Raw genomic sequence first — 15,509 nt, forward strand, 5'->3', positions numbered from 1 at the left:
TGGGGGAGAGAATCAGAAACGTAACAGTGCAAGACCTCATGGCTTGAGATAAAGACAGTTTACTAGGTAAAGCAAAGGCCCAAAAGCCATGTGTGCAAGCAAAGCAAAGCAATAAATCCATTCACTGCTTCCCACCAGCAGGCAGGTGTTCAGCTTCTCCCAGGAAAGCAGGGCCCATCACACATACTGGTCTCTTGGGAAGACAAACACCATCACTCTGAAATCCCCCCCCCTCCCTGTTCCTCCAGCAACTAAAACATTGGTGTTCTCACTGCTAGTTTCATCAAAAATTCAAAACACAGCATCATACAAGCCTCCATGAAGAAAATTAACTCTATCCCAGCCAAAATCATGACATACCTTTCCTGAATAAAGCAGTAAAAGCACAGACAAACCAAAAAAGAATTTCACTACAGAAATTCTGACCATGTCAAATATAATTGGAAGGAACTGAGTGAAGTCATGGGGGTGTTAGTGAATTCTTCACAAACTGGCTGAGACTAGAACATTTCCAACAAGACAGACAGCACAACATCAGGGCTTCTGTGAACTGCAACTTCTTATTTCCATTCTCAGAGATAGCAATATTCTTTGCTTATGTTTTGTGCATGTGTGTGTAGGGGGATTCACAACATCCTTCAAAATAGTTGGACCTGGCACCGGTGGAATTTGGATTCTGGTTAGTTGGTTTGCTGGATGTTTCTGCCTACATGTTTGACAGACACAGTGATAGATTTTGATCTGTTTTACTGTATTCTGCTGACCTTTTCTTTCCTCTCAATGTGGTTTTTGTTTGAGATGAATTAATGTCAAAATAAATGGATGCGTTTGAAGAGAATGTTTTTGTTATGTTTTATCTTTCACCAAGCAGGGTAAAATTAGCTGGAGATCCTACTTTTCTTGGAAAAGCAGTAGGAAGAAAGCTGGAAGCAAGTCTTTTGGCAAGTGATAATACATAAATAGCTTTTCTGAATACGGATTAAATGGACTGTTGTGTTATCATCCAGGAGAGCTGGTAATTGGTTTATTATGGTTTTGGACCACTGGTTTGTTTTTAACACGGGTGACTTGGCCATCACATTAAAGTGAACTATACTTTAATGTTTGTGCCACGTACAAGTGCTATAGCTCTGTCAGTAATTCCCAGGGTTCACAAGTTCAATATATTCCAAAAAATAATATTTTCAGTGTTTCATTTTCAAGCTTCATCTTAGTCTAGAGCCAAATGTATGGAAAGGCTCAGAAGAATCTTTTCCTTCATTTAATTAATTACTCTACAGTTGAAAAATGCTATTATTTCCTTCCAAAAATACCATGGAAGATTTGGAGTTGTGGTTTTAAGATACCACGGGAATGACATTCATTATTTGTTATTATAGAGGATGTGCTGACTTGGGAGCAAAAGTCTTAGGTCATCACTTGTACCCTCCAAATCCTAACACAGAAGAGATCTCCCCACATGTAAATCTATCACTGCCTGCCAAGAATCTGGATGTATCTCTGCTATATGATCATCTCACACCTGTATCTCCAGGTTAGTGAGTTTCTTTGGGAAAAAATTGTCTGGGGGGACTAAGGTCCATAATACCTCTTTGTATTTCCCCCTGACCAGACTACAGTGGTTGTTCTGCACTGATGTGATGAAAGAGTAGGGAAGATGGATACCAGAAGAACACAGAATCACAGAATGATGAGGTTGGAAGGGACCTTTGTAGGTCATATTGACCAAACTGCTCAAGCAGAGTCACCCAGAGCAGGCTGTCCAGGACCATGTCCAGACATCTTTAGAATATCTCCAAGGAGAGAATTTCCACAGGCTCTGTGGGCAACCTGTGCCAGTGCTCCATCATCCTCACAGTAAAAAAATATTTCCTGATGTTTTAATGGAGCCTCTCATGTTTTAGTTTGCACCCACTGCCTCTTGACCCATCACTGGACACCACGTGAAGAGTCTGGCTCTGCCTTCCTTGCACCCTCCCTTCAGATATTTGTACACATGGATGAGATCCCAATCTAAAACCAGTCCAAAAAATGTAAGTTACAGGCTGACAGCTTTACTAAGCTGTGTAGGTAAGTATATGAAGCTTTTGTGTCATGAGTTCCCCATGAGTTCCTTCCATTTTTACTTGTCTTTGACTCATCAGATCTTGCCCACAGATTTTATTTCTTACCTCAGTGGCCTATTAAATACTTGCTCCCACAATCCTACAATCAAGGCCTGTCAAAGGTGTCCCTGTGCTGGGGAAAGCTATGTGGAAAGTGGGAAAAAGAAAACTACCCCTTTGATGGGGGCAAAGAGAAGGAGTCCTGCAAAAAGATACCTCTTGAATTGGAGGCATAGTCTGCCTTCTTAAGCAAAATATTCAGCTCCCAAAGGATAGTCACTTGATGGCTCTGACAGACACATAAAATAGTCATTTGTGTTTGACTCTGGCAGATATATGACCTGATGTCAGAACTCTTTCAAACTTCCCATTGATTAATACAGAAAAGATGAAGATTTGCAGAGGCAGTTATTAAAGCAGTACCTCTCCACACTGAAACTGAATATGCTTCTAAATAAACTGTATATGGTGTAATGTAATTTAGCCAGAGGAAACAGAAAATTGAAGGATCATTTCTGAGTGGTTAAATCTCCATTTCTGTTACCTAAACGACAGTGGGCTGAGAAAACATGAGGCCAGATCAGCGAGGTAGGAAGGAAAGTCATTTCTCTAATTCACATTATCCCCCAGATTGTGGTAGGGAAAACAGAGGGATATGAGCATTTAAGTGAAGAGGACTGCAATGCCATTCTCTGAACTTCTCACTGATTTTGATGGCCATGATTTTGTGTGAATTATAGATGCATCCAGATCCAAAAAGAGCCTAGGCAAGCTGTTTATTGAAGTGAGAAATGATGTATATTGTTATCCTTATGTCAGTGCTAAAAGGAAAAAGATATAAAGCAGGAATAATATTGATTGTTTAATACACACTTCAGGAAATGCTCTTTTCAGGCTTTACATCAAATACCGTTGTGATTTTTTTTTTTTTAGTTGTTCTAGAACAATTTATTTAAAGGTTTAAAGTTCAGTGTGACCAAAATTTGTTAATGCTGAAAATTCGTGAAACAGCTTTTGTAAAACTAACTTTGTACTTTACATTTTCTGACTCCTCCGGCAGGCTTTTAGGCAATCCACAGCACAGGTTCTTTAAGCGGATAAATTATTCTCTCCAAAACCGTGCTGTAAAACGAATGTTGTCTCTGCCCTCTCGTGGCCACAAGCCTGTGCTGCAGTTTTGTCACGATGGGAATTTCAAATGCCTGCACTGCATTTCGATGCTCCTAATGCTTTGCTTTTACTTTACAGAACAAAGTTTTGTATCCCCAAGCAAGTTCTTCTGTATACACTGTACTTATTAATATCTTTTATTTGAGCACAGAAGTTGACTACGTAGATTGTCAAATGAATTACATACCATATTCTTAGTTTTACCTTACAATACAGTCTGAAGATATGACTTGCATGTTAAAAGAAGTATGTATGAATAATTTCTTTCCTAGCCACTAAGGCCATTTTAGTCCAAGGATCTGTGCCTCACTTTTGGCCTGTTCACCTGACAGACATCAAATATCCACATATGCAGCTTCTTCACTTCAGCGATTCTTTATTTATAAAAATCATGCTCAAAGTTTCCATGTCAAGTCAATCAATCAATACATAAGCCAATCTCAGTGGAGTTCCTTTAGATTTATCCCAGAGTGAGGACAAGATAAGACCATATTTTACAAAGACCCTGTGCAGTTTAAGGTTTATCATGTATTCCATGTATGTATAATGCTATCAAATACAGGCTTATAGAGTGAATTGTACAATTTCATTCAAAGCCAAAGTGAGCTGTTACTGCTGCTTATCAGCTTTCCTGATGATCAAATACACACACTAAGAATAGGTACATATAAATGCGCAGTGGTAGCTCTAATGCATGCTAGGTGGTAAGGATCTGAAGACAAAATTTTGTAGCCGACATAACAGAAAAAAAATATAGAGCCTATATCACAGTTATTTAAGAGAACAGTATTATACAAAACAATAACAGAACAGATTATTCACTGTCAAGATTAAATTAAAGAAGTGAGAGTATTTTGCTGTTTTAATAACACATGTATCAGAAAATGGAAAAAAAAAAAGCCCATTACTTTGTACTTTACCTTCAGACTTTCTCCTACCTGTCCCTTTTCACAGCAAGCCCAAGTTCCCACACCCTTATCTCTCAGATTTCTGAGGTTATTAGGAAAATCCCCACTGAGGACTAGTGCACAAGCACAGCCTGTGCTGCTGTTGTGCCAGTTCCACCATGCACCAGCTGCACTTAGCATGAGAAGGAAATGAGACCCAGAAACTATTTACCACTGGTTATAAATTTCAAATGGAGGTGGACTCTGCAACCCTCCAAGCTACCCTTGGGGATGCATAAATTCATGTGGTGTATAAATAAGTTTAAGCACAGATTTGTTAGGAAATGTCTCCTGGTATGGAGCTTGGGGAAGCAAGCAGCAGTGGCTGAGCCAGTGGGGGAAGCATCTTCTGACAGTGGTCTTTTCTTTCCCCCCACCTGCTTTTTTCACACACAACTGACATTTCTAGTTCAAAAACAATTCAGAAACAGCTGCATTCACACTTTCCTATTTCAAGCCATATGTGAGGCCTGTATAAAAGCACGATAGGCACCCAGGTGTACCTTCCCTGTTATTTAATTATTTTTTTTTGTAGGCATCTAAATTAAATTGCTGCCTTTTCATTCCTAGCTGCTGAAAAAATAAGCTGCTGAATTAGGATGTACCATTTCATTTGAAATGCCTCTGGAGAGACAGAGCAAACTTGCACCTCTCAGAATTGATGATGATCTCTAAGGGCAACTAGGCACTTAGTCAAAAAGGTAACCACATTCAAAGACAAGCACAGCACCCAACATATGTTTTTATTTTTAATTTGATCCTCTCTCTTCAACAGCAGGGTTCAGGGAAAGTTCTTCTCCGTTCTTTTATAAATAAAATTCTCCATTTTGGGCCTATAATGTAATTTTATTACCTCAAGATGCAGATGTACTTTAGGTACTCACAGACTTGAACAGCTAAGAGAAGCAGCTGATTTTACAAAGTTCCTCTCTGTTCTGCTTCACAAATTCATGCAAACAGACCAGCTAAGCCCTGCTGGGAATCAACAGCACATGGAGCTCATCAGAAAATACTGGCTCTGTTCAGCATCTCCACAAATTGTAAATCTATTTGTTTTCAGCTGAAAAAAATCAGAATAAAGCTCCTCAGAGATATAAGTTGACCTGTTGTATACTTTGAATCTCAGTGATGCAAAGTAATTTAATGTGTTCTCTTTGATGTGAGGTAGGGTGGTTTTAGGAACTAAGGGTCAAAACCCAAGCAGAGATTTGAGTTAGGATATGCCTTGTAGTTGCCTCTGGTTTTGAACCACTGCTCATCTATCACTTTTTACCTGTATAAGCATAAATGTGGTATTTGCAGTCAGATACAATGACTTAATGTGCCCTACAATATATATATTGCACTGTGCATGTTTATGCATCTCTCGTCTGATATACAGTGTATAAAATTTAACTCCTGTTTTTCATATTTAACCATTTATTTAATCATTATGTCTGAGGTATAATATATATATTTGATAATAATTTGATATATAAATATATTTGAGGAAAAAGAGAATACATGTTTTGCAATAGGTAGAATGTGAAGCAGTAATTGAAAGGATTGGTAATGTTCCTTGTTTAGTTATTGGCTGTCTCTAGCCATATATGTAAGATCAACCCCCCATACCTGCCTGAAGTGAAGGAAATCTGAGAAAAATTAAAGCAGGAAGTGTCTGATATTATGCTTTGCTTTCAACTTTGTTGAACCATAAACTGACTTCTATTTTAATTGAATATGGTTCCAGGTAAGGCAGAAGAATGTGGCTGATACCAGTCATCATGTAAACATCCTCCTGCAGATATTTGATTCTATTCCACATTCTGATAACAAAAAATACTGTCTTTTTTTGTTACTCTACAACAGAAAGAAACAAGAATCTAAAGCTGCCACCTTTATGATTCTGTGCACATTTCAATTCCTGTATGCTTTCCCTTTGTTATAGGTAATCCTGAAAATCCTAGTGTATGAATATTCTACAATTTTCTATCTACCATTTCATAATTTTGCTGCTTTAGGCAACATATACCCTTGAGTAATGCCAAATTCCTATATTACCAAGACCTAAATTCCCTGAAAAGCAAGAATGGGATTTGAATAGCACTAACAGATAGGAGCTGTTCTTAGGAAAAGCAAGATATTCTCTTTGATACTATGGAAGAGAATCAAAATTCTTAGTTTGATAAGTATTTCTGCTAGATTTTTAGAAGAAAAATTGAAGTCCAGCTCACTCTTCAGATTTTGTTGACATCAAAAGAGTTTGTTCCTTCACTTAAGTCCTGTTGAAGTTCATTTATTAGCTGTATTAGAGTGTCATCAACTGGTTCCAGGTACTGCTGCTTTTCCCGCTGAGAAACTTAATGCATTTTTGGAAGACTCATCTCAATAAGGAAGATACTGCTGATTTAGGATTTGAATGCAGTAGTACCAGGCAAAACTTCTTATGAGATTACCCAGACCCTTACCTGACAGCAGCTCTAAAAAGGCAGGGTTTATGCTCAGATCCTGCCAAAAGGTAAGGCTGATTGCATCAGAACTGGATATATCAATAGGTTGGGTTTCCAACTCAGGCAAAAGCTTATTCAGGAGCTACTGTCAGGCTGTTTCCAAAACCAGAATGGCCTTACTGGTCAAGACAGAAGTTTCTCCGAGCCAAGCAACGTATCTCTGGCAGAAACCTGTGGCAGATATCGGCAGTGCACAGCATTCCATGACAATGAAGTCCATCATATTTGTGTTCTGTTTGCAAAAGCTCTTCCTTTAGTTTAGGTTAAAGCTTCTCACTCATAATTTCTTTCGATTCACTTATTTCTTGTGTTGTCAGAAAAAAAAAAAAAAAAAAAAAAAAGTTTTCTATTCTTCTATGTATGAGTCATGATTTTACAGGACTTTATTTTTTCCCGTCAATCATTTATTTCACTGCCCAAGAAGGAGTGGTCTATGTAGCTCTTCCTGTAATTTTGAACATTTTTGTCATGCTTTCCTATGGCCATTCGACTGAACTTCTAGCTAATTACTTCATAGGATTCATATGCACAGATATGAAAAGAAGAAAAAAAAATTTTACACGGTCCATGGTTCTTTGAGTTAAAACACACATAAGGATCCTGTAAGCCTCTTTTCCCCTTGCTAATGGTACAGATTTTTTTCATAAATATTCTGAGGCACCTCTATAGTTCACATCCTCAGGTGAGCAGCACAAGTGCAAATTGGCTATCTATGGATGCCCATGCATCTGTGCTAGATGTAATTTAATGGCTGTCAATAATGAAAACATTTCCAACTCCTGTTAATGGTTACTTTTCAAGAGGGGGTAATTTTCAAAATGTCTTGTTCAGTGTCTGGAAATTTCTAGTAGCCTGTCATTTTGTAAGCACTTGGATCAAGGCCATCACACTTGTCATCTTTTGAAGAAAATGCAGTGGGCAGTTGCAAAAGCAGTTGAAGCGAAACTAAGATTGAAAAATTGCCTGTGTTAAGCTCAACCTTCCCCTTTCCTTTGGATTGCCACTGGTGATTATAGGTCAATGCAAGCTGAGCTAGCTAAAAACAAAACATGGGTGACTTTGTAGGGTTAGTTTCCATCCATGCAGTTTCATGATGGCTAATACTGGCACTAGAGATGTGGCAGGATATTATGGTCACAGGGTGGAGAGACACAGGGCTGCTCCTACTGCCAAGAGCCTGCAATCAGAGCCATTCAAACTGATCATGTACCTGCGTGCCAGATTCTTAGTATAAAGACAAAAATGGTCTCAGTTCCACTGACCAGCCTAGCCTGGCTCCTTAGGTCTTTGGAAATGCAAGAGACTGATTTCCTGCCCCTGTGAAGGAAAATTGTCAGAGAAATAGGAGTTTGTAATGCCAGATGCCCAAGTCTTCAGCTCCTTCTGAGAGTAAAACAGTGTCTCTTTACATTCCACTACATCTGTCCAAATGATTTATTGCAATTAACCGCATGATGAGCCCTCAGACTTTTAAATTAATCAGTAGATTGTCAGCTGTCCTCTCTATAAGCTTAAGTCAGAATCTAAAATAAGCCCAGTGTTGTTTTTGCATGGAGGCTTTAATAACAGACATAAATATTGTGTGTATGGCAGGGAAAGCTGGGAGCTCCTGAACCCTACTAGAATTCATGCCGGTAAGCCTTGATAGTCTGTCACTTGATTTACTTTAGTCCTTTCCTTGCTTTTTCCCAATTCATGAATAATATCTGTATTTGGATAATAAATAATCTGGTGAGTAATAGCTATAGCAATGTATGTTGCCTGTTGTACCCCTTTGCTTCCCATTGCACTATCCAGTGATTGTTTTCTTGGCTCACACGCTCTCAAACCAAACAGAAATTTTGCACAGCGTAGCATAATTCCTCCTTTATGTACTTTTCACCTACCTCTTCCTCTGCTGAGGGAAAATAAATCAACAGCCATCTCCTGTGTCCATGCTGTGGAGCTTGCAATAAGAGGGCAACCTAATTGTACTTGCTGCTGGGCCAATGTTTGGGCTTCTGCTTTCATCCCATAGCAGCCATCATTAATGCCATTTGACGTGTACCCCTTCCCTGTTGCTAGGTGATATGTGCCTTAAAAAAGCAGCTCCCATTGCTGCTCAGGGATTCTCACAAATCTTGTTTGCTCTCAGTTCGCATGATATGCAGTGAGGTTTGCAGGACCAGAACACAAAGTTCAGGGAATTTCCTTCTGCTGTTCATTTGTCTGTAAATCACTAAGAAATTCCAGTTTTATTGATTACAGAAAGAATAATGTCCTGTCCTGGTGGCAGGCAATGACAAAACTTCTACTTCATAGGCTGGGGCCTGGATTTTCCCCCATACAGACGATGTGTTAACCAGTATCCTTCAGCATGGACCTGGCAGCAGTGCCCAAGTGTCAACGTGTCATGCTGCAAAACTGATGTTTCACCAATACTCATTGAGACTCTCTCACTGAGACTCGGAGACAAGCCTAAAGATTGGTTTGGGCCTCTACTTTCAAAAGGCTGAATTCCTTTCATAATCTTGTTGGTTCTCCCTCTCTTTGATGTTTCAAGTCTGCATGAATATTGAGACTAGATATTCTCAGGACTGCAGTTTCAGTAATTTGGATTGAATTAGATTAATCAGCCACCAGTTGATTAGTATTGTCTTTCAGGTAGCTGTAATAACTTTGTAGAGGAATAGCAAAGCTCAGGCTCTGTCCCAACTATGAATTTATCTGATTTTTTTTTTTTATTTTTTTTTTTTGGTGGGGGGGAGAGGTGTCTTCTAAAGATATGTGGAATGTAAGGATATCTGGTTACTGGTTATGCAGCATAAAAGGCTGGAGAAGTAATAAATTAAACCCTCAGTATCTAAACCCTGAGGAAGAGGAGATAGCAAAACAGTAACAAAGAGCAGAACTTTTAGATCATTGATTGATGGGGCCTTAAAGAACCACTCAACGCCTCGTGGAGGTTCAGCCAGAGCCTTGTAGCTGGTTATCATGGATCTCATGGGAAAAAGCAAACTTAAGATGGGGTTTTTGAAAGGGCTTGTGGGATCACATAAAACTTACTAGGGGGTATTTTAAAGGGATGTGGGAAAGTGATGAACTTATTTGGGGACGGTTTAGGGGAGAGCCAAAGATAGTCAAGGGGAGGGGTCAAGATAGATGGGGTAAGAACATGCGTGGGAAAACGGAGAAGAGGGAGGATAAAGGAATTTGGCTTCATGCAAGCAATCTGCTGTGCTTGTCTGGTCATGTCATGTCTTGTGCCTGATTGTCGTGGTTTGTCCTATCCTCATGTTAATATCTGTATGTTTTCCTGTATGAATGTGCTCATGGACACCGGAGGGACCAGGGGTCTGTGAACCAGCTGCTGGAGCGACCACAGGTCTGGAACAGCTGCTGGAGGGAGATTCAGTTCACAGATCTGCTAGAAAGCACTGAATTTGATTAACCTATGAGTACGAACAGGATCAGGCCATTTGTAAGTTTGTGTGAGTCCTGTTGGTGTGTATGTGGTGTCTGTAAAGGCATCGCTGTCTGGTCTGTTGGTAGTCAGCTGTGGCTGTATATACTGTGTGTACGTGTTCTGTGTTTTCTTGGGGATGCCCAGTGCCACCACTGGCTGGACCTGACATCAGGTTAGTGAGGCTTCTGGGGACTAGAAGGAAGAATCCCACAGATCTTGGGTGTACTCCAATAGATTTGACTTCCCTTTAATGGGTATGAATTCATTTTCTTTTCAAAACTTACTGAAAACTTACTGAAATTTTGGAGGAAGCCTAAAGAAACAATATTCCACTTAGAAGAGAATGTTTTGATAAGAAATATGAAATGGAAATATGGGCTTATAATGGAGGAGCCCCTTCTGCATGTGTATCTGGTAACTGTAATGTTGTTCATATTAATAGAGGAATCAGGACACCCACAGGGCAGATCTTGTAGGTCATTAGGGAGGACATTATCTCACATATAAAAAACAAGGTAATTGCATTACAGTATGACTTTGGTTAGATGTTATTCCTCTGTGGGGGTCCAAGAAGCTTGTTTTTTTCCTGACTAGTCGCCTTTCAGATTTATATCTTGCAGGACTCATAAACAACAGGAAAAATGCTTTCTCTACATTTCACTTGATTTTCTTCAGCTACATAAGACAAAAAGGTACCAGTAGTTTTGGTCCTGCATCTGTTTGTTATTCACACGGTAGGATTCTTTTTATTTGTACCATGCTTCTTTATTTTTACTATGTTTCTTTTAATTTTGCTTAAAATGCTTTCCGTTATATAGCTATTGTTTTGAAATTACTTTTTACAACCAACAAGATATCAGTTGCACAGAAGTAAATAGAATTTATACTGTACTGCCACTGAAGTAAACTAGTACAACACTCACTACAATCATTCCCTTATACATCAATCATTTATACAGAATACATACATTATAACATGAAGACAGGTTTGCATTTCAGTTCTCATATATGTTTTCTTCTTATGACCTTTAGTTTTGAATACACATTGCATCTTCTCCAAGTCTTTCACTTTTACTCTTCTGATTCCGATATTAATGTATCAAATTCATATCCCTAAAAATATCAGAAAAATAAAACAAAATCTATAATAGTCAGGTTAGATGGTGAGTAAAGAATAAAAGAAATCCAATTAAATAGTAAAGAATATTGGCTTTTGATAGTATCAGGTATCTTTCCTGGCCTAAACTTCCACTTTATGCATATGACAGATGCAAGTCAGGGGTAGCCAACTGAAACGTGGTTCCAAAACAAATAGGCAGTTCAGATTTAAAACAGTGGATATGAGAAGAAGGACTGTTATTGAAGAACTGTTTAAAATTATTCTTAGAAAGGACAGAAAATATTTTTCCTAACTTGAAAAAAAATTTGAGACATCAAAAAAACTTCTCATCTTAACTTGGAATGAAAAATCAAAATCTGAAACATTACCTCAGAAAGACAATCTGAAAAAAAAAATAGGTTTGGATCAGGAAAAAAAAAAAAGTTGTTCTTACCATTTCAAAAAGCTGCAATGGAGTTTTGATTATTTTTTTTTTTTACTCTAATTTGCATAAATTTAGAAAATGAAAGAGTAATTTTTAGGTAATTTTCTTTGGTCATTTTATAGTGCTGAAATGGGATATTTTAATGATTCTGAGCCTTTTTCACCAAAGCTTTAAACTTTTCAAAATGAAACCTGATCTAAAAAAGCGTTGCCAAACCTAATCTCATATGAGCTTTTTGGCTTTGACTATGTGGCACTTTCTCATTAGCAAAGATTTCATAGAGATTCTCTACTAGTTCTTGTGATGAGGCTTTTTGATTTCATGAACTGCAAATCTTTCTTTTGGCAAATTGGTCTCATATTGAAATGCTTAGAGAATATTCCTAGAGGAAGGCTGGTTGTGTTTGATCATTATTAACTTGTGATTTAATAATTTTAATACATGGCTTGAATACTTGCTTATTGTTACCTGGTTCAGATTCCTGGACACCTTGAGACAGACTGACAGGCAGTGACTTCCCAAATCTCTGTGGCAAATTTAGAAGTGATTGAATGGAACTTCTAACAAGTGGAGATCTCCCAAGCCTCTGTGATAAATTTGGAGCATGCCTAGGTAGATTCCCTCCAAAAGCTCTTCCAAATCTCAGAGGCATATTAGCAATTGGTTTAATGCTTCTTTCTTCTGGATAGTTTCTTCCAAACCTAAGAGGTAAATTAGCAACTGAATTTGGCACTTTGTTTAATGTAGGAGTGTTCATTTTAATGATGTTTTTTGATCCCCAGTCTTTCATTTCTTCAAAATTCAGGCTCCTCTGTTTTTCTTCCAAGGCATTGTCTTTAATCTGAAGAAAAAGTAAAAATGATACTAGCATCTGTATAGCGTATTATTTCAGCTACTAGTCAGACAAAGGATTCATTTTATCATCTCTCTGGAAAGCTTCTGTGTATCATTCTTTTTCTCTTTTTCTGTTATCTAATGCTTTCTAGACTATTTGTTGAACTCCATTCTAGTGTGGATTACTTCATTTGGAGACATTGTTCTGCATACCTTTTCAGTTCTCTGACTGCAAGTTCACATCAGCTTCTGCAACTGTTCAAATGGAGTCAATTGGAAATATTTCTGGGCATAGGTGTTGTTAACTCTGCCATCAGTTTTGTGTGGACAGGTATTGTTGTCATGTCCACATTTGCTAATATCACTGTCTGAAGGAGAAGAAGATCTTGGGTAGAAGATGCTGGCTATATTTAGTGACTTGATACAGATATAACCTCTTACTCATCTGGTCCAGATGAACAGGAAGATGGGCCAAGCCACCTGGAGGTGTGTCTCATTTCTTCCTAAGCACTGGGTGGGTGCTTTTGACCCAACATGCTAATGGCCATGCAAAACAAATGGAAAGTATATGGGTCAAGTCCATCTCAAACCTCTTCTGGCCTTGTAGCACAGAGGTTGTCCTGAACTTTAAGTTGCTTTAACCCTCCACTAGCATACAAGAAACATGAGTTGCTCCTGGGCTGTCAGAGCCAACCAGCACAAAATCTAACTTCTGTGGCTACAATAAAGAACTGAGCTCAGTATGTTACTTGTCTTATGATGTAAAGTGCAGCTTTTACCTGCAAAATAACTATATCAACCTGACCCTTTCCTATATATCATGTTCTTTCCCTGGGTGTATTGAAAATCACTCATTCTGATTTTTGTGACAAAAATAAATTTCTCTGCCTTAGCAGCAAACATGTACAAATATGATTTTCTACTTCAATTAAAGTAGTAGCACAATTAGTAGCACAAATGCCACTAATCCTAATTTCAGTTTCTTATCCACATTTGGTGGTTTCCCCACCACCAAGGAATGAACCACTCTAGTTCATACTTCATGATTAAAATGTCAAATAAACTATGGCTCTCATTGCACCTGTGAACCTGAAGAGAGATCTGAAGACCAGGAGATTTCACTAAAATAATTAAAGGTGTATTTTGCTTTGAGGGATCTTTATTACACCAATGACAATAAGACAAAAAGAGAAGTTGGCTCTCACTTCCCAGGGAGCATTTGCAGGGCAGACAAGAAAAAAAAATACAGATGAGCTGTGCAAATTTGATTTGGCATCCATTGAGATATAATAAATGTGCAACCCTGCAAAGATATTTTTATAGTCAATTTCCAGAGCAGAATTTAGGAACATTAACTATATTAGATTTATAATGTTCTCTGTTTATCATTATTCTTTGAGTATTACAAGCATGCCTTTATTAATTCTGGATTAATAATGTATTTGTTATATTATGTGCATAAAATGCCTGACAGGAATGTTAATTGAGGCCCCACTGTGTAAGTAAGAAACATTTCAGAAAAAAGTCTCAACCTAATCGCAAGGCTGTATTGCAAGAAAATTGAAACACGAATTGATTTACACAGTATGTGTGTCAGAGCAAATGAATTTCCTGAAAATTTTGTCAACAAGCCTCTTTCATACTGCTAGTGCTGTAATGTCAAATACTGTGCTATGAGGTTAGGAGAGCCATTGTCAAAAAATTCAAAGTACTCAAGATTTGACCCACAGTTCCCCCAAATACTCTCTTAGTAATACAAATCTTACCTTGTAATATTTATCATCATCATCTTCTCTGCTCTGCAGACTGGACTTCATCAGTTCATCTAGGCACATACTACTCGATGTTAGAAAGACCACTGTAACTAAAGCAAGTAGAATAAACTTTTGGGTTGAAATGACTTCCATTTTTTCTCAAATTGAGCTCAGTTAGAAAGCTCAGAATCTGTACAGAAAAGCAAACTGCCATCATTTTATATCATCAGTAAACAAAAAGGCATCATTTCCTATGACATCAATCTCAAAAGCTTCAATCCTTAATATTAATTAATGAAGTAATTTGAATATGCTTGAAGAATGTTGGGAATTTTTTTGTGTGAACCTTTTTAATCAACATAGCTACTTGTTAGGGACACGCTGACTTTACAATTATTTTCTTTGCATGAAATATGTCTTAATTAGCTAAATTTGAGAGCCATGACAGGAGAGACTTAAAACAGCCACAATGTTCTATCTCTATTTGTAGACAAAAACACCTTCTTTCTTTTGTTTCAGTGTCCTCAGAAAGACTATGAAAAGAAGCTTTCTCCATGTATGCATTCTTCTGCTTCAGTGGTCCTTTTGAACTATATGATTCTCATTTTTAGATGTGTACAACTGGGGGCATTTGGCCCATTGAAAACAAGTGCTATATATTGACGTAGTTGATAAGGTTATATAATCATCAAATTACAGACTATCCTGAGTTGGAAGGGACCCACAAGGATCATCAGGTCCAACTCCTGGGTCTGCACAGGACCACCCAAAAATCAGGCCATATGTCTGAGAGCATTGTCCAAATGCTTCCTGAACTCCAGCAGGCTCGGTGCCATGACCAATGCCTTGGGGAGCCTGTCCCAGTGCCCGACCACCCTCTGGGTGCAGAGCCTTTCCTAACACCCATCCTGACCCTCCCGTGTTCCAGCTCCATGCTGTTCCCTCGGGTCCTGTCTCTGTCCCCAGAGAGCAGAGCTCAGCGCCTGCCCCTCCGCTCCCCTCGTGAGGGAGCTGCAGGCCGCCATGAGGCCTCCCCTCAGCCTGCTCTGCTCTGGGCTGGACAAACCAAGGGACCTCAGCCTTGGTTCTTATATGTCTTGCCCTCCAGACCCTTCACTGTCTTTGTAGCCCTCCTTTGAACACTCTGTAATAGTTTTATGTCCGTTTTGTACTGTGATGCCCCAAACCAGACGCAGTGCTCAAGGTGAGGTTGCACCAGCA

General features: G+C 38.6%; 1 protein-coding gene across 1 annotated transcript; it reads right to left on the reverse strand.

Annotated features, from left to right (window-relative positions):
- Positions 1–11,227: 11,227 nt before the first annotated feature.
- Positions 11,228–14,441, reverse strand: NPVF (neuropeptide VF precursor; the record flags this gene model as incomplete). Its single annotated transcript, XM_084281600.1, has 3 exons — positions 11,228–11,269; positions 12,155–12,541; positions 14,301–14,441. The coding sequence occupies 3 exons, from the start codon at positions 14,439–14,441 to the stop codon at positions 11,228–11,230; spliced, it is 570 nt and encodes a 189-aa protein (XP_084137726.1).
- Positions 14,442–15,509: the final 1,068 nt, after the last annotated feature.

Source organism: Netta rufina (genome assembly GCF_964035555.1).
Source record: "Netta rufina genome assembly, chromosome: 2".
NCBI lineage: Eukaryota > Metazoa > Chordata > Aves > Anseriformes > Anatidae > Netta > Netta rufina.